This window comes from Taudactylus pleione, unplaced genomic scaffold (genome assembly GCF_031769625.1).
Source record: "Taudactylus pleione unplaced genomic scaffold, aTauple2 ptg000102l, whole genome shotgun sequence".
In the NCBI taxonomy this organism is placed as follows: domain Eukaryota; kingdom Metazoa; phylum Chordata; class Amphibia; order Anura; family Myobatrachidae; genus Taudactylus; species Taudactylus pleione.
Window position 1 is genome coordinate 957,488 of NW_028284504.1, and position 20,527 is coordinate 978,014.

General features: G+C 42.3%; 1 protein-coding gene across 3 annotated transcripts in view; it reads right to left on the reverse strand.

The window, feature by feature from the left end:
* Positions 1-3,566: 3,566 nt before the first annotated feature.
* Positions 3,567-20,527, reverse strand: part of SLC4A1 (solute carrier family 4 member 1 (Diego blood group)) — an 80,997-nt gene continuing 64,036 nt past the window's right edge. For all 3 annotated transcript variants that reach the window (XM_088470648.1, XM_088470649.1, XM_088470651.1), the window contains 6 exons: positions 11,203-11,292; positions 10,935-11,110; positions 9,020-9,261; positions 8,081-8,250; positions 6,958-7,131; positions 3,567-4,158 (listed from right to left, as the gene is read on the reverse strand). In XM_088470648.1, coding sequence (XP_088326774.1) covers positions 4,078-4,158; positions 6,958-7,131; positions 8,081-8,250; positions 9,020-9,261; positions 10,935-11,110; positions 11,203-11,292 — 933 coding nt within the window. In that variant the 3' untranslated portion in view covers positions 3,567-4,077. The remainder of the gene's footprint in view (positions 4,159-6,957; positions 7,132-8,080; positions 8,251-9,019; positions 9,262-10,934; positions 11,111-11,202; positions 11,293-20,527) is intronic.

Consider the following 20,527-nt stretch of genomic DNA (forward strand, 5'->3'; position numbering starts at 1 on the left):
GCGCTTGGAGATGACGTCATCTCCAAGCGACCACTTTCACTCCGCAAAAGCCGGGTCTATACAGACCCGACTGCGGTGTGAGCGGCGATGACTCGGGAATATCCCGAGTCGGCGCCGGAAAAATTATAGTACTCGATGGTACAGACGGTTTTGCAATTTAGCTAAGTATTATGGATGTGCGTGGGGATGTCTTTATGTTAGGCTGTGACGGCATTGGGATTGCAATCATTAGCATATTTCACAGTGGATCTGCTTGCACTTACGGAGCTGCGATTGTGTCTAGTGTCTCTAAATAGAGCCAATAGGATTAGACATTTAAGACTGCAATGTATCTCATTGAGAGTAACTGTTTACTCATTTATACGAATGGGACAATCACACTGAAAATCATGTATTAATAAATAGGCAATTGAGCCTGAATAAATGTAATTTATAGTAAGAACAATTTGAGACAGGAGCCATAATATTGAACCTATTTTAATAAACACTATTTTCTTGTCTTTATTACACACTCTATAATTTTTTTAATATATCACTGCATTTATGATAGCAATAAGATATCCTTTTAATGTGTATCAATAAAGGATTTGTTCTTTTAAATAACTATGGGTCTTTGTGCACCCCGGGAAACCGCTTTTCTTTCTTCGTTCCAATGTTGATTTGGAGTATTCTTCCTGTTGATATTCATCTTTTCCTCCTACAGCTCTGCAATATCTCTCTCCAAGTAATCTTATTTGCAGCAATCTCCATTTCCTTCCAGTCTCTCAATCCCTGCTGTCTATTCACTAGATTCATCACTATACTCTCCCCACACTCAACTTTTCCACCCATCCCACATCCAAAATTGATAGTATTTGGCAAGACATCTCTTCCCTTTAGACTACTCCTATATCACTCCTAACTGTCTCCAATTGCCTGCCCACCCTGTCTGGCCTTTTCCCTACTATCGGGGATGAAGTCCATGCCCTTCTATTGTCCTCTTCTCCATCCACCTGGCCAGTTGACACCATTTACTTACCTTTGTTCCCTTTGTCTTGAAGCTTTCCCACCTTTAAATCTTTCCTTCTCATTTGGTACTGTTCCCTCCTTCTTCAAGCATGCCGCCATCCCACCTATCTTTACAAAATCTCTCATTTTACCCAGATTCTCTTTTACTATTGCTCTATCTCTCTCCTTCTAAGATCCTTGATCCTTGTCTATCACCGTTTCACCACTTTCCTCTCCTTCCACTCTCTCTTGGACCCACCTCAATCTGGATTTCATTCTCTCCACTCCACAGAAACTGCGCCCTTCCTAATTCACTAATGACCTCACTGCTAAATCCAAGGTTAATTTCTTTCTACTCATCTTATTTGACCTATCTGGCGCTTTTGATTCTGTGAACCACCCTCATCTCCTTCAAACATTCCACTTTTCTAGTCTTTGTCACTCTTCCTCTCATAATTCATCTCCTACCTCTCCTTCTCTGTCTCTTCCTATGACTCCACCTCTCCCTCTCCATGAGCCTATACCACCAGCAAATTTGGTATCCAATACAAAATCTATACTGCTGACAACCAAATTGAATTAAAATTCCTCCCATCCAGGACACTCTTTACTCTCTTTGTGGGATGTATCAAGTATCACAAATACAATGTGATACATCCCGCCCCAATTTGCCAGCATACAGGCATCTTTTACAACAAATATGTTAGTATGCTTACCCGACAGATCTTCAAATAAAAAAATCTTTCCAAGTTTATGACCCCGGAGTCCAAATGTACATGAGCAGCCATCAGAATGGAGATGGATCCTTCGGATCTGTCTCCAGTAATTATTTTTTTTTTTTAAAAGAAGTCCATAGGCTTATGTAGGCAATGTAATCTATAGTTATACTATCAGGAGCTTGCTGCATGTGGTAACATTGCAGCCCCATAGAATCATTTGGGGACTGCTGTTCCTCGAGTTATATCTCCAATATCTGTATCGGACTTATTTCAAACATATGCGAATCCATATGTATCGCAGTAAATCTCTGCAGTTTTTGAAGGTTTTATTGCATTTTAAGGCTTGATAGACCTCTGTCTGTTAACAGCAACACTCTTGCCTTTGTCCCCCAAGTGCGCTGTATGGGAGTCAGCGCTGTCCACTCCTGCACTCACAACATTCAGTCTATCACACAATCATGCCACTTTCATTTTCACAATATATTTAAAATTAGACCATTTCCCGTCATGGATGTCACCAAAACTCTCAACCATGCAACCGCCTCCTTTCTAGACTTCCTCTCACCCACCTTTTCTGACTTTAAGATGCCCAAATTACTTACCTTTACTACCGCTCTGTATTGGCCTCATTCCTCTGTCATTTATGACACTGACTCACCATTCACCTCAAAACTCCTCACAATCAGACAGAAAGCTTTCAGCCACTCAATTTCCTCTTACATTTCTAACTTCATACTCTGTCCAGTCCTCTCTGCTCCTCCTTTGACTGCCTCACCTCAACTCTGGTCACCTCCTCTCACTCCTACATCCGAGATTTCTCCTGTGCTGTCCCACTGCTCTGGAACTCATTACTTCACCTTATTAGACTCTCTTCCAATAGCCATACCTTCAAATGAGCTTTTAAGACCCATTTCTTCAGAAACGCCTATTATCCCTCCTTATAGCTCATTATGCTACCCTTTTGAATTCCCATCTACTCTCTTCCCAGTTCACCCTCCTGGTTCAAACCCTCCCTCTGTAAGCCATCTTCTCTTGTTTTTCTCTTCCTATTACTATTTCTGTGGTTTACAGGATTATTCAAGGCTGTTTTACTTCTTACTCTCCCCCCCACACACATTTTTACTACTTGTTTTTACTACCTATAATGAGCCACTCTACCCTTCACATCCCTTCCCCCATTCCCTCCACCCTTTGTTTGTTTTGTTACAGTTTTCATATATATTGATATACAATTGTATTTTTAAACACTCTATGGTGCAACAGACACCTTTTAGCTCCATATAAAAAGAGGATAATAATAAAAAAAGTCCCCTCTTATTGCCAACATAACTCTCCCCTATTATTCACTACAACCACTGTATAACATTTTATCGCAGTCAAAATATTATGGCATTGCAGGTTTGAATTTAGATTAAAATGATTGCAAAGTAAATACTGTACATTTAAAAGCTTCTTTAAGGTTGTATTATATTTTAAAAATAGAACATACACATTTTAAAAGGTCTTTTATTCTTTGTATAAAATACTCTGTAATGAGATATTAAAATATCCAGTTCAGCAAAGCATCACAGTGCCACTAAAACATTTTTGTGATAACAATAAAAAAAATCATTCCATGGTATTCACTAATAAGTATTCCTTAAAAACATTTGATGTTTCCATAATTTAGAATTTCAAAAACATTGAAACCTGCGTTAAAAATGCTAAACTAAACTTAATCACACACACACATATATATATATATATATATATATATATATATATAAATATATATACATATATGGAGATAGATATATTTTATATATACTGTATGTGTGTGTATATATATATATATATATATATATATAAAATCTTTTCAGGCCATGTTGTAAAATATATTATTTATTTCTATCTAAATATTTTAGTTTTTTTTGCATATTTACAGAATTTTTTTTTTCTCAAAAGCAAAACACAGTAGCATTAAAATATAATATTCCCAAATAACAGATTTTAGGCTAAAAGATAAACTTATTCAAGATTTAAGTTAATAGAAAATTTTCATAATGAAGTAAGTACAAAAAAACTTAAAAATACAGGGATTTTCTGCTTTTTTCTGTATCATATTGGAAATATTGTAAGGTAGCACTGATAGCACACACAGATAATAAAAAATCATATAAAAATATATTATAGTTCAGAAAGGTAATAGTTTGCATAGGTATGGAAATCCCATTGCAGTCAAATATGTGCATTTTATGACACCTTAAATTGTACAGACTTCAAATGATCTTTTAGCATGATGCAATTTTTTTTTTGGAGGTTTTTTTTAACACACTATTTTTGGTGGCAGCATTATGTTTGGCCTTCCATATGGTTAGAGAAAAATGGCAATTTAAACAGGCATTGAGACTTCATTGTAGACATCTTGACCCTCTTCTTCTTCAAGATTCACAGAGGCATTATCTCCATCCAACTGAAAAACAGAAAGACTGAGTATGCACATAGAGAACTGTATAACAGAGTATAGCAATCTGTGTAATTAATTTCAACACAGGATGCAACACTTCCTATCTCTACCAAATCCATGAATAAATTACATTTTTTACAAATGGCCAGCGGGGGTAATTTCTAACAAAAGGGTCCATATATCCCTTCATATAAACCTCCCTTAGTTTCCTGGAAAACATACAATTTCAATAATCTGAACTAATAGCTAATCCAAGGCCTAATTTTATCATATATTTTACTTAAAGCTATAAACTCAAACTTCCACACTATAAATATCCAGACTCTTGTTCCTACAACCAACTCAAGATCCAGAGTGTGATCAGGAATAATGTGGTTCTAGGCAGGGGACCCCTACTCCTATCTCTATCCATATACTGTACATATTATAACCACCAGTGACCCACATAGTGGCGTATAGCCCCATGGCATTGCACAGTCACAGGGGCGTATCTAGGGTGCAGGGAGTGCTGGGGGCCCGCACCACACACCCTGCACCCATATTATCTAAAACTTACCTCTCTGAGATCCTGCATCGGGTCTCTCAGTGCTGCTCAAAACGCCAGCGTTTTGTGCATGCCCTGTGAGGAAACCACCGGGGAAAATGGCGGCCGCGCCATTTCCCTGGCGATCTGCGCATGTACAGTAGACTTTGGTCACACTCTAGTGCCCAGAGTTTACTTTTTCTGCGGTGGCCGGCCAACTGCATCAGTTGGCTGCCGGCCGCTGGGGTGAGAGGAGGGGGCCCATGATGGGGGATGCACATGGGCCCCCTCCTCTCTAAAGATGTCCCTGCCCAGTCACATGAAACAAAATTCCTTAAATCAATTTCCCAAACTTGGTCTTCAGTGTTACAGATCTTCATAGTATCATAAATTAAAAAACAGCACCAACTGTGGATCTTTTAAAATGTGTCAGCCAGTATTGCATACACTTGTGCACCAACTAGGAGATCTAGAAAATATACAATGTTAGGAGTTCCCAAGGACTGAGGGAAAGATTTATCAAAGCTTGGAGAGAGATAAAGTGGAGAGAGGTAAAGTACTAAGCGATCAGCTTCTCATTTTACAGGCTGTGTTTAAAAAATTACAGTTAGGAGCAGGGGCATAAGTAGAACTTAGTGGGCCCCATAGCAAAATTTTAAGTGCCCCCCCCAACTCAGATCTCAACCAGAGTGTATACATATATATATATATATATATATACACACACACAGTAAATGTATATATATATATATATATATATATACATGCATATTTATTTGTTCAAATTTCAGCAGCAGACAGCAGGACTGGGCCTGCCTGACACCTCTCTGGAGGATCAGTCACTCACCCGGCCTTCACGGAGCTCAACTCACTAGTTGCTTTGGAGTTTGGACCTGGCTGCTCCTCGGCGCGGTGTGGACCGGTAAAGGTAAAGGGTGTAACATCATTCTTTGTGACGTCACATGGCATGGAGGAGGCACAGAGATACTGTATGTACATAAGTGGCACAGGAAAAGCTACAGATTCTTGTAGAGAGCCTTCCACTGCGCCTACACACAGTGTCAGTGTCATAGTGATAGATGCTGGTGTTTGATCCTCCGCGGCTGTGAAGTGGACGAGGGGGGATCGCGGACCGGAGGTCGAGGGGGGCATGGCCTAGGGTGGACAATGACAGGCTGCTGTAGCAGGAAAAAAAATTACTGTCTACAGCAGCAGATTACATGCTAATCTGGCTCTGGGTGCAGGGGGTTGCTTGCTGTTCCGGCGGGCCCCCTAAGCTGCAGGGCCCCATAGCAAGCACACCCCCTGCACCCTCTATAGTTATGCCACTGGTTAGGAGCTGATTGGTTGATCTGATCGATTACCTGCTAAATAGATTGCTGCATAGCTGCAACCTAAACTCTTGTCATGTTTTTACCCTTGATGATATAAGTTGTCTTGTGTGCTTTAAGTAGTAGTATTAAAATAGGTCTGATCTTGCTCCTTCAAGTTCAGTTAATACAGTAATGATTCCTTGTAGAATAATTGTACAAAGTGAACTTATAGGAACCGATACAGAGTTGAACAGAAGTCAGCCATAATTACACCCACACTGAATGCATCTATGCGACCGCACCTCCCCTATCTATACGCTGGGTTCTATTCTAGTGGCAAGAGATCCCTCTGAAAATAGAGGCATTTATGCAAACAACTCTGCATAGCATGCGATTCCATCGACACAGCCTAGTGCAAAAGCCCCATTTCCATTTATGCTCCTGCAAATGGAGATGTGACTGATTTGAGTATGACTCTGCATTGCCCATAAATGAATGCATCTCAGAAACATGAGCACTGCGAAAACATGCAACATCCACCCGCTATTGGATACCCGGGGTATCCAATAAAAAAAAATTGGTCGCAGGGTTTTTTGCAGCCAAAATCCCACAGTGAGGAAAAAAAAGATGCGACCCGGAGCATCGGGCACTTACTGATATGTTCCAGCCACTCCTGGGTCTCTATCCCTCCCTGTCTGCCCTCCTCCTGCTGGTCAAGTTGCGGAGGAGGATGCTGGGAGGAGTGAAATGTAGTTCCTTAGGGGATTTTTGCTATTCTCACTCCTAATTGAATACCCTCCTTAGTGTCACAAAGGAGTCAGGCTCAACTAGTGCGATCTTCGTCTTGGGTCTTAAAGAAATCCAGACTGGCCCAGACAATCTGTGTCAGAGATATTCACTATACTATTATGCACAGCACTAAATGCAGCAAGGCACCCCTTTCCTGTGGAAGATGTCTTACATACTTACACATTTGAGCTCCAGGCTGGAGAATATATGCGTAAGGATGAACTTGCGGACTGGCACAGTGAGGATAAGAATGAAGGGCAGGGCCAGGGAAGCAGGGGTGAACATCACAGCAAACAACACTGCAAGGCAGATCACCTCCACCAATGTGAATAAATGCATACGCTTGGTCTTAACCTAGGAGAAAAAGTACAGACTGTTCAGTAGTTATATTCAACAGTTCCTCAATTATTATAGTTGTCACTACAGTCACCTATTATTGTCATAATCTATTCCATTCCTCCTTTTCCCATTAGCTCTGATAGGGATCGCTATCTTTCCTGTTTGATCAGTGCTTCCCTTCTCCCTACATTTAATGTTGCCTCCTATCATTCACCCTCCTTTCATCTTTATTGTCACCCTCCTTTCATGTGCTACTGTCTCCTATCATTGCCTTCTTTTTACCATCACCAACTATGGAATTGTTTGTCATTAACATTATCATGCTGACGATCATTATTAGCATCTATCACTTCCTCTGCTTTTACTGCTGATTGCTACCATGTAACACTTCACTTTACCACTATCTGATATCATCTGTCTACTGTTCCAAATACAAACTATGATTAACTAGAATATTCATTCTTGTATTTCCCCCCCAGATGACTCCCATCATGGTTACTTTTGTTTTTACCTCTTCTTTGCTATAATCATCTTTGTCATCCTTCTTTCATCCAGTTTTTTCTATCATCACAACCTTTCTGCCTATTTATACTGTTGTCTCCAAACATTACCATTCTTTTGCATTGTCCTCCCCCTTTGCTTAATGTATGTTCCTGTATAGTTGTTATTCTTTACACCTCCATTATCTTCTCCTGTCATCATCGCCATTTTCTTTACCTTTATTGTCTTCTATAAATATCATCATTTCCTTCACTGTATCTTCCAGTCACCTCTTTCTTCTATTTACCTCTATCATAGTCTCCCATCATCATCACCTTTTATCTTTACAATGGTTCTACCTTTGCCACTGCCATTGTCATCATCACTATACTCTCTAACTTTAATACTGCCACAGTTCTTTCTACCTTCCTCACTATCTCCTATCATTGCCATCTTGCCTCACTATGCAGCATTGCTCTCTCACCCGTGTCACATAGGGCTCCTTTGGATGATACTTAGGCGGCTTCAGGGTTAGTAGGATCCGATCGTACAGCTGTATTCCATTCAGAGAGGTTACGCCCATGTACAAGAAAATACCAAACAAAACAGCCAGTGGAATAAGGGAGAGGACTGGTTCCATTAATATTGAGAGACCTGCATGGAAAATTGTAATTCAATTACATATAAAAGTGTCAATATACGAATAAACATGTTTAGATTACTGTAAGATATATTTACTCATGAAACCTTCACGGTATGAGATAACTGTGCTTAGGGCCTCATTTATCAACAGGTTTTTATCATTCACAACAAGTGATTGAGTATGATAAAGGTGCTCTAGCCAATCAGCTCCCAACTGTCATTTTTCAAACAGATGACAGTTGGGGGCTGATTGACTGGACACCATCTCAAACTTGTTTTTATTTTTCTAAGCCTAGAGAAATGAACTCCACTATTGGAACAAAAAAAAGCTACTTGGGTTTAAGTGAGGATGGAATAGCTGTGCTATATGCTCTGTGATAGATTTGTCTTGTATAAAAGGAGTGTGGCTTGGTGATGTTTAGGACTCCAAGGGTTCTGTGTCTATATGTTCTGTTATATGTTCTAATCATGTTAATCCACACATGAGATTACTCTTTTCAGAATAACAGTTACTTTCTGGGTGACGGTCATATCGAAGGCAGTGGTTGTGTCTTCTATACTATATTATTTATGTATTTGGTATTTATTATCCAAAGATTGAAATTACCACTTCATAGCCACATGATAAGGCCCCTGACTGCAGTTAAGGTGAAGCTTAATAATTGGGCATTTTGAACAAGAACGTAATACATTGATGACTCTGCTTCCATATTAGCCAGGGCAAGAGAAGAATCTTAAGAAAGTAAAACTAAATACTCCTATAAACTTTGGCTACACTTACCCACGAGCAGAGCTACCAACAGCCCACTGATCCTTTGCTCAATAACACGCTCTATTTGAGGCTTTTCTCCCTTGGACATGATGGTAAGTGCATTGGCATGGCTGACAGTACGCACTGTAGTGGCACTGAGCCAGGGCAATCCAAAGAGGGCACACACACCCCCCATGCCCACAATCAACAGAAGATCCAAGTGAAATCCAGATCCCTTCACTGCTTTCCTCTCTGGTTTACTGACAATCAGCCTGTGGGTCAAAGTGAAAACAGCATATGTAAAATATGTGTACTATGGCTTTGGTTTTGAGCGGCATGCAGTGCCTTATGTAGCCTCATCTAGCAAATTTTAGCAAACTGCAAATGTGCTGTAGCAAATATATGCGTCCTTGTGATTCTGAGTTGGACAGATATCAGATGTTTCTCTGTGACCGATAGCAACTAGGCAACAATGCACACAAAAGTGTTGGAAGGAGTGTGCCTCTGTGCTGCCTCCCTCCAGCATCCTGTAGGTGGAGCTAAGCCGGCGGTCAGTAGAACCCACTGCAGCTCAGTCAGGAGAAGTCCAACCTCTGACATGCGCTACTGAGCATGCACGCTGTCTCCGCGCATCTTTACTCCCCAGCATCTATGAGGGGAGGACAGACTCCAGAGGCCCCCACCAGAATACATGCCAGTACAGCCAGTAACAATAACCACAAGTACCCTATGCCACCATTTTGGGGCTATCATCCACCCGTGTATTCGCCCAGCTCACACCTGATGCACTGCAATGCCCAGCATTACCCTAAGCTCCAGGCTGCTATATTCCACACAGATTGCCTACCACTGTTACACCTGTGATACCTCTGTGTCTTATATTACTTAAGGTGCGTACACACTGTACGACTTAAATGGACGATATGAACGATAACGATCGTATCGTTAACGTTGATATCATGCATTTTTTCATCCACCAACGACCTGCGATGCGCGGGCACATATGGTCAATTTCAATATCGACCATCACCCGTGCATGCAGGCCAACCTGGTCGATATTGACCAGGTTACTATAGGGACCCGGAATCGCTGATCGTGGGTCATTATAGTTGTTGGTGTGTACATGGTGTGCTGGATGATCGATATCGATCATCCAGCACACCCAGGAGATCAAACAACAATATTATTATCGTTGTCGATCGTCCCGTGTGTACTCACCATTACTCTTCTGCCAGATTACAATACAACACATGGACTAATCGCCACCAGCACCAACACCTGCGTTACACAAACTATAATATCAGCATATTGGACAATACAAGTGTACATGGGGTTAACTTCATATCTGGAGGACAACTGCACCATGCACAATCCACGATGCATATTTGTGACAGTACACTCTGCTATAACTATCTGCTGTCACCCTACACTTTGATAATAAAAAGATTTGTTCAATTTGAGTGCCATGGGCATGTAGCCAGAGTTGCATAAACATGAGTTTGCAGAAAGGACCCTTATTTCAGGCGGCTCTCTTGCACCAACATTGGGTAGGTATAAGTCCCGATACTAGTGAGGTCGGCAAAAACAGTGGGTGGTGCAATGCGTAAGCTAAAAGATGTGCATTCCGTTAGTAAAATATTCACATTCTGTGCATGCAACACTGGAGGCTCTTTAGCCACGTATGTAATAATAAGATATAAGAGTAATAATAAAAATAAATATTTGTTAATAGTTGATAGTGCATCAGACACACTATCTGTCTTATTTCTTTAGCTAGGGTATCAGGTGTTGAGCTGTAGAGTACTGTGGTACCCCAGTAATTAAAGAGAAGGATCATGCAAAGAGAAATGCACAGCTGGTTAGTGGTCAAACTTTTCATACCAGAAAAGACTTGTAGCTCATTTCACTGCTCTAGAACAGGTTGCAGAACTTGCTTTATTCTTACGTGGTAATCTGAGACTCCATGAATATGAGGATGAAAACCAGCAATGCAGGTACCACAGAGGCAAACATCATCCAGATAGGGAAAGGTTTGGAAACGGCATCTATCCCCAATGGTGGGATGAACCAACTTCGATTACTTGGTTTTGAGACACTGAGACCTTTGGGAAGGGCAAGTTTCTGGAAATACATGGTATATGTTTATTCACTGTGTATATATAAAAGCCAATATATTTCAGTCGTATTAACAATGAAACAATGAATATGCACACCTTTGTGAATGTATCCTTGATGAAGAAATCAGCTGTAACCATTAAAAGGATGGCTATGGGTACACCAAAATCTCCAATGATACGACGGAGCTGGAAAAAAAAAAAGAATTGAAGAGACATAGTTAGATATTTGTAATAAATGAACTAGAAAATGTCCAGTTGACTGGCCAGATTCTGAAATTTGGGGGAATTTCAGTGATTTGTGAATTAATTCTCAATCCAGATCCAACTAATTTACATCCCTTGAAGAATGTGGCATATCACAAGGCTTGCAATGTAGAGAAGTGAATTGTCATGCATCAACGATGTAACATATCTATAGCTTTCTAAAGAAAGCTCACATACCTCAGTCTGTCATTCTTCCTGCAATGTACTATGGGAAAACATCTGTGCATGCTACTATTCTGATACAGAGGTGCACACCGTTCAATGCCGCACACAAGCAGACAATGTTTTCAGTCTGTACATTCACACTGCATGCCTACTGGTGGTTACAGCCAGGAGCCGCAGAACCAATCTGGATGCAGTCACCACAAAGAGCCTCCCCCCAAGCCACACAGAGCTTCCCCCCCAAGCTACACACATAGCCTATTGCCACCTGTTTCCTCCCACAACAATCCTCCAACATGCGCTCACCTGTGGAATGCCATCAAGCACCGTGAGCGTAATCCAGGCTGCATTGTGTGCACTCCGAAACTGGAAGTGACACGCTACCGGACTTCCTTTAAGCTGGAACGCAATGTATATGTTATACGATGCCTGTTCATCTGATTACCTCCCTTGTTCCTATGACATCATACGCTCTAACTGTGTTATGTATAATGATTACTTTAATGATTATAGTAGAATCATAGTATATGCACTTTAGCAATGCCAGATTTGGCTTGCGTTTACTAGCCTGATGTTGCTTAGCAACGCTGGCTTCAGCTTGCGTTCCAGCTTAGAGGAAGTCCGGTAGCGTGTCACTTACGGTTTCGGAGTGGATGCGATGCAGCCTGGATTAGGCTCCTGGTGCTTGATGGCATTCCACAGGTGAGCACACGTTGGAGGATTGTTGTGGGAGGAAACAGGTGGCCAGGTAAGTATATTAAGCAGAGTTGGCTTGTTGCATAACACGCTGCCCCAGGAAGAAGATGCCTGTGTACACCAAATATGGAGAAAAGAGCCTACTTGGCCGCAGTTTCGCCAACACATATTGGAGGTAGCAGGTTAAGACGTTCCGGCACAAGATACCATTGGGTGTACACTTTATATGAGTTCTCCTTAATGGAAACACTGATTGAACATTTTGATATATTGAGGCGGATAACCCCCCAAGTTTCTTCTCCCAAAGAGATACCTAGGTCCAGTTCCCAAGAGGGTTCATGGGCCACCAGAGGTGAGTGTTCCTGGATAAGGATAGTATAATAAATACGAGAAATGAGGCCTTTATCAGCAGGACTGTATATACAAAGGCGTTCCATCGCCGTGGGATTGCATTGAGAATGAGAGGATGGAAGGGATGAGGAAACTAAGTTACGGAGTTGAAGATATTGATAAAAACAGGTTTGCGGGAGTGAATGTTTCTCGCGGATGTCGGCGAACGTTTGCGGAGCTAAATTACCTATGATGTGACGGAAACGGGTAAAGCCGATCTTTGACCAGGTATTAGCCATATGAGGTGAGTTGCCAGGAGGAAAAGAGGGATGATTCCACAGGCGGGTTTGGCGAGGGGTAGGTAGACAGAGCAAATTTAGAAGATAGAGAGTCCCAGATAGACAAAGTAAGAACTACTGAGGGAACTGAGAGAGCTTTGGGGGGCCTATGTTTGCGTAGAAGCCAGGGGAGATCGGAAACGGATGTGACTTTACAGAGTTCAGATTCCAGGTCGACCCATCGTTTGGTACCTTTAGGGGAGTGCCAAGCTGCCAATTGGCTGAGCCTGGAGGCTTGATAATATTTAGATAGTGATGGAAGTCCAAGACCACCTGTTACTGAACTTTTGAAAAGGATCTCCCTGCGAAGGCGAGGTCTTCTGTTGTTCCAAATGAACTTACCGTAAAGTATTTGAAGAGAAGAAAGAACACGGGGGGTACAGGGACAGGAACGGTCTGGAAAAGATATAGTAGTTTGGGAAGGACATTCATTTTTATTGCGTTTATACGTCCTATCCAGGAGATAACGGGAAATATCTTGCTCAATTGCACGGAATAGGGGGGGGGGGTAGTTTGCTTTGTACAGACTGTGATAAGATTTTGTGAGATGAATGCCAAGGTATTTGATAGAATCTGTCTGCCAGGCGAAAGAGAAATTAAGATGAAGGAGGTCCAGGGATGCACTTGGGATATGGATGGGCAGGGCCTCAGATTTATCATGGTTTACCTTGTAACCAGACAAGCGGCCATATAAAGATAGTTCCTGGAAGAGATTTGGAAGTGAGATCAGGGGATTGGTGAGGGTGAGGAGGACATCATCGGCGAAAAGAGACAGTTTGTATGAGGAGTTGCCTATAGATATACCAGAGATATCAATATTTGCTCGAATCCTACAGGCTAAGGGTTCTATTATCAGAGCATAGATAAGTGGGGAGAGTGGGCAACCCTGCCTGGTACCATTTGAGATAGGGAAGGGGTCTGAGAGAAGGCCGCCTGCTAAAACAGAAGTGGAAAGGTTGAAGTAGAGAGCTTTAATGGCTTGGAGAAAATTTCCCTTGAAGCCAAAACCAAGCAAAGTATCAGTCATAAAAGGCCAAGAGACCCTATCAAAGGCCTTCTCGGCATCAAGGGCAAGAAGTAGAGAGGGGAGCTTAAGGGTATTGACGTGATGGATTAAATCTACTGTTCTTCTAGTATTGTCAAGTGCTTGGTGGGTTTGCACAAAGCCCACCTGGTCTGGGTGGATGAGAGAAGGGAGGATAGGGTTTAATCTGTTTGCTAGTATTTTAGCGAAAAGTTTGAGGTCAGTGTTTAAAAGGGATATTGGACGATAATTAGTCACAAGTTGGGGATCTTTACCTGGTTTTGGGATGACCGTGATTTTGGCTCTAGTGGTACCTGAAGGAAAGAAGCTACCCTCAAAAACATGATTAAAGGAGGACGTGAGGTATGGAATGAGAGAGTCTTGAAAGGTCGTAATATGAAAAGGGGAGTCCGTCTGGACCTGGTGCTTTTGAGGGTTTCTGGGTTTTAAGGGCAGTAATTAATTCTTCTTCAGTTATAGGAAGATCTGCAGCAGTGACAGAATCAATCTGAGGTAGGGCATAGGAGGAGAGATATTCAGAAATAGGAATAGAGGGGACAGATTGGGGAGAGTCACAATTTTTTAGATTGTAAAGGTGAGTATAATAGTCCTTAAAAATAGAGTTAATTTTAAGGGGATTATATTGGAGAGATCCAGAGAGATACTTGAGTGCTGGGATTGCTAGAAACGATTTGCGAGCCTTCAGGCGGTTGGCTAGTAAAGTGTCTGCCTTATTGCTTTTTTCATAAAAGTGCTGGTTTAACCTTCTGAGAGATTTCTCAATCTTCTCTGAAATAATAGCGTTAAGTGCAGATTTCGCTACAACCAATTGTCTGTAAATGGCATCCGTAGGAGTATGTTTGTGAAGAGATTCCAGCTGCTGGACCTGTTCTGTAAGGGACTTAAGGAGTAGTTTATGTTCCTGTGTGAGGCATAGCTGATAATGTGACCCCGGAGGAGCATTTATGAGCTTCCCAGATAATTGGAGAGCAGCCAGAATCAGGCACGTTAAGGGAGAAGTAGTCTTTCAAAATATCTGTGATCTTTGCTCAGAAGTGAGGAATTTTTAATAGCGTCTCATTGAGTCTCCAAGGGGGCCGGGCGACCGGGGTGTCTAAAAGGTCGAAAGAAGAGGTGACAATTGAGTGGTTGGACCACGAATTTGAAATGATCTCAGAGTTAGTGAAATGTTTAGAGACTAATAGACTGCAGAGGATTAGATCGATTCTTGAGTATGAATGGTGAGGAGCAGAAAAAAGGTGTAATCTCTAAAGGAGGGGTTGAGAGAACGCCATGTATCCGAGATCCCTGCTTCTATAATATGTTTAGCAAGAGATCTGGAGAGAGGGCATACATGGGGATGGGCCTGAAAGGAGGATTTATCTAAAGCGGGGTCCAGAACACAGTAGAAACAAATAGCCAAATAGCCACCGAGAAACAAATAGCCAATACGTCGCTTATGCAATGAGCTAAAAAAAGACTTAAAAAAGTGTTGGTGACCTACATTAGGAGCATAGACATTAGCAATAGTGACATCTATATGTCCCAATCTACCAGTCAAAATAATATAACGGCCGTCTGAATCAGTGTAGACAGAGTTTTGTGTGAAGGGCAGTTTATTGTTGATTAGAATCGGAACTCCATTGTGTTTGGTCATGCTGGAAGAGTAGAATACATTGGATAATTGTTTAGAAAGCAAGGACGGATGGTCAGGGGTTCAGAAGTGGGTTTCTTGTAAAAGAACAATGTCAGCCTTAAGGCTACGAATGGTGCGGAACAAATGCAAACATTTCTGGGGGGTATTAAGACCTCGGGTATTTATGGAAGCAATTGTAAAAGGCATGATAAAATAATAAAAAAAATAAAAAAATTCAGGTAAAGATTTAATGTGCAAAGAGAATTAAACAGAGTCCACGGCTCGCCTAAGAGAGAGAGAGGAGAAGAAAAATAAATAAATAATAGTAATTAAAGGAAAAAAAGGAATAGGAAAAGAACAGAAAAAAGAAGGAAAATGGGACCAAAAACTAAAGAAAAGATAGGAACAAAGAAGGAGCTGGGGCTATGTACATAAACCCGACCAAAAAGGTGGATAGAAGTACACAGAGGCTAGGACACGATCGTCCAAAGAGGTGCAGGCAAAATTAACCCGAGGCACCTCTAGGGGAAAAAAATAAAAATATATAAATAGGAAATTACTTAGAAAAAATAATTTAAATTCTAATAATAATTTCTATAGAAAGGGAGAGAGATGTTTGAGGGACTGCAATGTCCCCTGGGTGCTGAGGGGAGAAAAAGGGAAAAATAATAATAAAATGGAGGAGGGGGGGGATGGAAAAAGGGTAGCCAAGTGGCGTATGTGGAGGAAGATGAAAACGTTAATTAGAGCAGCCTAGATCAGCAACACATAATAATATCATAAACCATAGATAATAGAATACTAAGTATTGCAGAGGCATGGAATATTCTAAAAATAAAACAGTGAAAACATAATCAAAACATTGCCATAGGAGATAATCCTTATATATCAATCGCAAATAATAAAATGAAAAAGAGAAGAGAAGAAAGAAAAAGAAAAAAAAAAAAAAAAGGTGTATGGGGGGGGGGGAGAGTAAGGGAAGCAAAATGAAAAACAGAACAGAAAATAACATATTGATAGTTGAATTGAAACGCACTAGACCAAATATATCTAATAATATTGTAAACCGCAATTTTAGATGTTAAATTACCAGTTCCTTGAAAAAATTACAGAAACACGAAACAATGAACAAAAACAGCAAAGTCGTAGTCAGGGTAAAACCTCTGAGAAAAAGAACACTCACGAATCGGGGGAATTGTTCTCAGGAGGAGGGCCAGATTCCTCTAAGTGGGTTAATAAGTCCTTGCACTCCCGAAGATCTTGGATCAGGACCGATTTGACATTTAAGTCTAAATGAGTTTGAAAGGGAAACCTCAGTGATATTGGATATTCCTGTTACGTAGAGCTCTGGTTAAATCCCGAAAATCTCTCCGTTTGGCAATCATCATGGGAGAGAGATCTTGATAGAATTGGAGATTAACAGCATTGAAGAGAATATGGGGCTTACCCCGGGTTGGAGCCAGAACAAGTTCCTTGTCCTTGTAACTAAGGAAATGCATAATCACATCTCGAGGGGGATCGTTATCTCTTGGTTTAGGCCGAAGGGCACGGTGAGCCCTCCGTTCTCCAAGATCCAGAATCAGAAAGGAAAAAAGATTGTGAAGATAAGGTTCCAGGGCTGCCAGGGACACTGATTCTGGAATGTTGCGAATGCAAATGTTATTTCTGTGCTCCCTGTTTTCTAAGTCTTCGTTCTTTGTGCGGAGGCCTGATAGTTCAGTAATAATGTGATCCAGATCCCTGCCGGTTTCGTTGAGAGGTTTTAGAAAGCTGTCCTGACGAGATTCTATTTTTGAGGTTCTTGTGGCTAGAGATGAGATATCCGATTTGATGGAGGCCACTGCTTTGTCAAGCTTGTTTTCAAGAGAGTCCTTAAACTCTGTTATAAGAGAGCGGAGAGCTAAGATGTCCTCTTTAGTGGAAGGGGCAGGAGGTGAAGGAACTTCTTTATCCATATCGACCATAGTAGGGGAGGGAGGACCCCTTTGTTGGGAGGACATAACGCCTCTGGTGAAGTGTTGGGAGATATCACCCCTTCCTTGTTTGGGAGTTTTGGCAGCGGACATCTGCTTGGAGGCCAAAACAGAGACCACAGAAGAGAGAAAATCACCAATATAATATGTTATTGATAGCAGTGAGAGGGGGTGGGATATAAGCACCCAGGGGTAAAAGGACTCGTCCTCTATAAAAACATCACAGAAAAAAAAATCAGTCCACTAGAATGGAAGGCAAGAGACCCAGGGAGGGATGTGGTGGGGTAGGGCCAAAAAAGACTGTGTCGGTGTACCAGAGGCAGAACAGTCCGCAGGGCAGTTGGTGGAGTTGGTGGGGGGCCCCTCACTATTCCAGCAATCTTACTGCAGGGAAGCAGGAGGCAGCAGGATACGCTGTTATGGGGCGAGGAGGGAGGTCGGGAATACCTCGAATGTACATTCCTGGTACGTATCCATCTGCGGTCACAGCATCCAGGAAAACGCTGGGTTGATATATTCTTAGAGTTTCCTGTATTGTATATCTGTGGGGGATCCAGGGGTCACCGGGGCGATCCTGTCACCACCAATCGCAGGAAGCTGGTCGCGGGAGATTGGGACCACAGTTAGCGCTACACCAGAATAATAAGCTCCAAATGAATGGTGTGAGTGTCATCTGGAGCACTGGCACCAGTACAGATGGCAGGAGGGACTTCCAGTGGGGGCAAGAATGCAGGGAACACAGAGAGCCCAGCTAGTAGCAGAATGCTGCACTGATAATAATAATAAAGGTGCCCCTGATTGCTGAGCTCATCATCACCGGGAGACAGGGCAGCTACAGCAGGGTCAGCAAGATGGCGGCCTCCCGCGATTCTCGGGTCCGCCCACGGTTATCTGCAGGGGTTCTCCAGATGTATGTGGGGCCACGCCTGGCTGTTCTAGCGGCCAGCCTGCCCCAAACAAGAGCAAGGTCCGCGGCCGCGATACAGTCCCAGCACGACCTCCGGTCCGCGGCCCTGGCTCCAGCCGCCCAGGAAGGCCCGTGGCTTTAAGTGGATGTGTAGGCCGCACCGCCGGGAGTGCCGCTAGGTGGGTGATATTTGCAGATGGCCGGGCCCGGGGCATGGAGGTGGAAGCAGCGGTCACCAGAGACCCAGCCCGCGGCAGCAGACCCCCTGTAAAGGTGGGTAATCCCAGGGGGTCACAGGAGCCCCGAGACAGCACGTCTGTGCAGTTGGACAGTTAGGCCACGCCCCCCATTGGTGTACTTTTTAAAACACACTGACTGATGCAAAAATAGCCATTTGCTATAAAAAAAGTTTCATTACAGTTAAGTCCAGGCAGAAAGTACCATTTTGCACCTTGGCATAACCATGTAGCGCTGCAGAGGATGCAAATTTAAGTTGTAGGGACAAAGGCCCTCATTCAGAGCCACTCGCTAGCGGCAGTACGCTCGTTCCGAGCGATGTTCGCACATCTGCGCATGCGTACGGTTTTTAGTACGCATGCGCGAACCAGTCAGTGCGGCCGAAAATCGTTGGTACGCAATATAGCGAGGGCCTGCTATTTTGAGTGACAGAATGAGGCGTATGTGGGTGGTAACAGGGGAAGGTGCTTGAAAACGGGGAGTGGAGATCCGAACGCAGGCGTGCTTAAAGGTCAAAACGGGCGTTTTAAGGGAGTGCATATTTAATACAGCAGCGTCATTGACCACGTCACTTGTTTTTTTTTAACTCAGAACTGCTCGCAAAATAGCGGTTGAAAACACCAACCACAAGAATAGCGAGCAGTTCATACGCTGTACGATGTACTCGATTAATCTAATAAATAGCGGACATGACGTATGGTGCGTGCGGCCAGGGGGCGTTTTTATCAAAAAAACGAGCGTATGTTTTGCTCGCTCGTTCAGACTTAGAGGTGGGAACAGACTGCAATTTGCGAACGGATCATTTGAATAGCCACCCCTTGTTTTTGAACGAACGACCACAAATAGCGAACGGCTCTGAATCAGGCCCAAAGTTAGAGAAGGGGCACTTTTTAACTTGATTCTAAATCAAACTATTAAAATAAAGCTCCCAGCGCATGTATGCTACATACAAATGTGACATTATTTTACCTGCATGCAAGAAGAAAAACAACGCTTGTCTACCCTTTAGCTGAATATGAGTGGGGTATAATATTTACAATATACCATATTTGCATACTTTTGAAAAAGCATTTCAGGGAGATTATGAAAGCACCACCTATGAGGTCGAGTTAGAGTGGTGTGTACTGCTACATCTGGGGGGCGTGTCATAAAATTGACTTTCATCCGAAAGTAAATCAGCCCTAAAGCAGTTAGTAAGATCTACTTGTTTATGAAAACACACTGATACTTTTCAGAAAATGCATGTAGCCCTAGGGATCATTGTGCCTTATAACCAATGAAGGGAAATTATACTAATGATCCCATTTGAATGTATAAATCTCTGTTTGTTTGTTTTTTTTATATAAGAGTTTCATAATGGGGGTAAGGTGCAATCAGAGAGATTGCTGGACTCTTCAGGGAGACAGGGAGATTGCTACTATTTCAGGGAGTCTCCCTGACAATCAGGGAGAGTTGGCAAGTATGCAATACATTGGAGGTTATTATAAAGGTAAAATAAGTTCTGGACAAATGTGTATATATTTCCACTGGGGAACATATTTTTGTGGCAGAATTTGCAGAGGAGGAGAAGTTTGCATGGGCAGAGACAGAACTTGCTAAATGACAGAGGTGAGCCAGAGTGCCTCATTTCAGGGAGCAGTGCAGATTCAAGGTTTTATTTCCTGGGGTGTCCTTGCAGTGCTCTTCCATTCCCCCTGAAGAAGAATGGATCTTGTCCTATACTTTGAATAAGACAATATGCTTCCTATATACAGTGCCATTTTCCTGGTGATTTGTGGAGCGCTGTAGTGGGTGACAGCAGCACACCCTGCCCCCATGGTTAATATTTACCTCTCTGGAGTTCCGCATCACCAG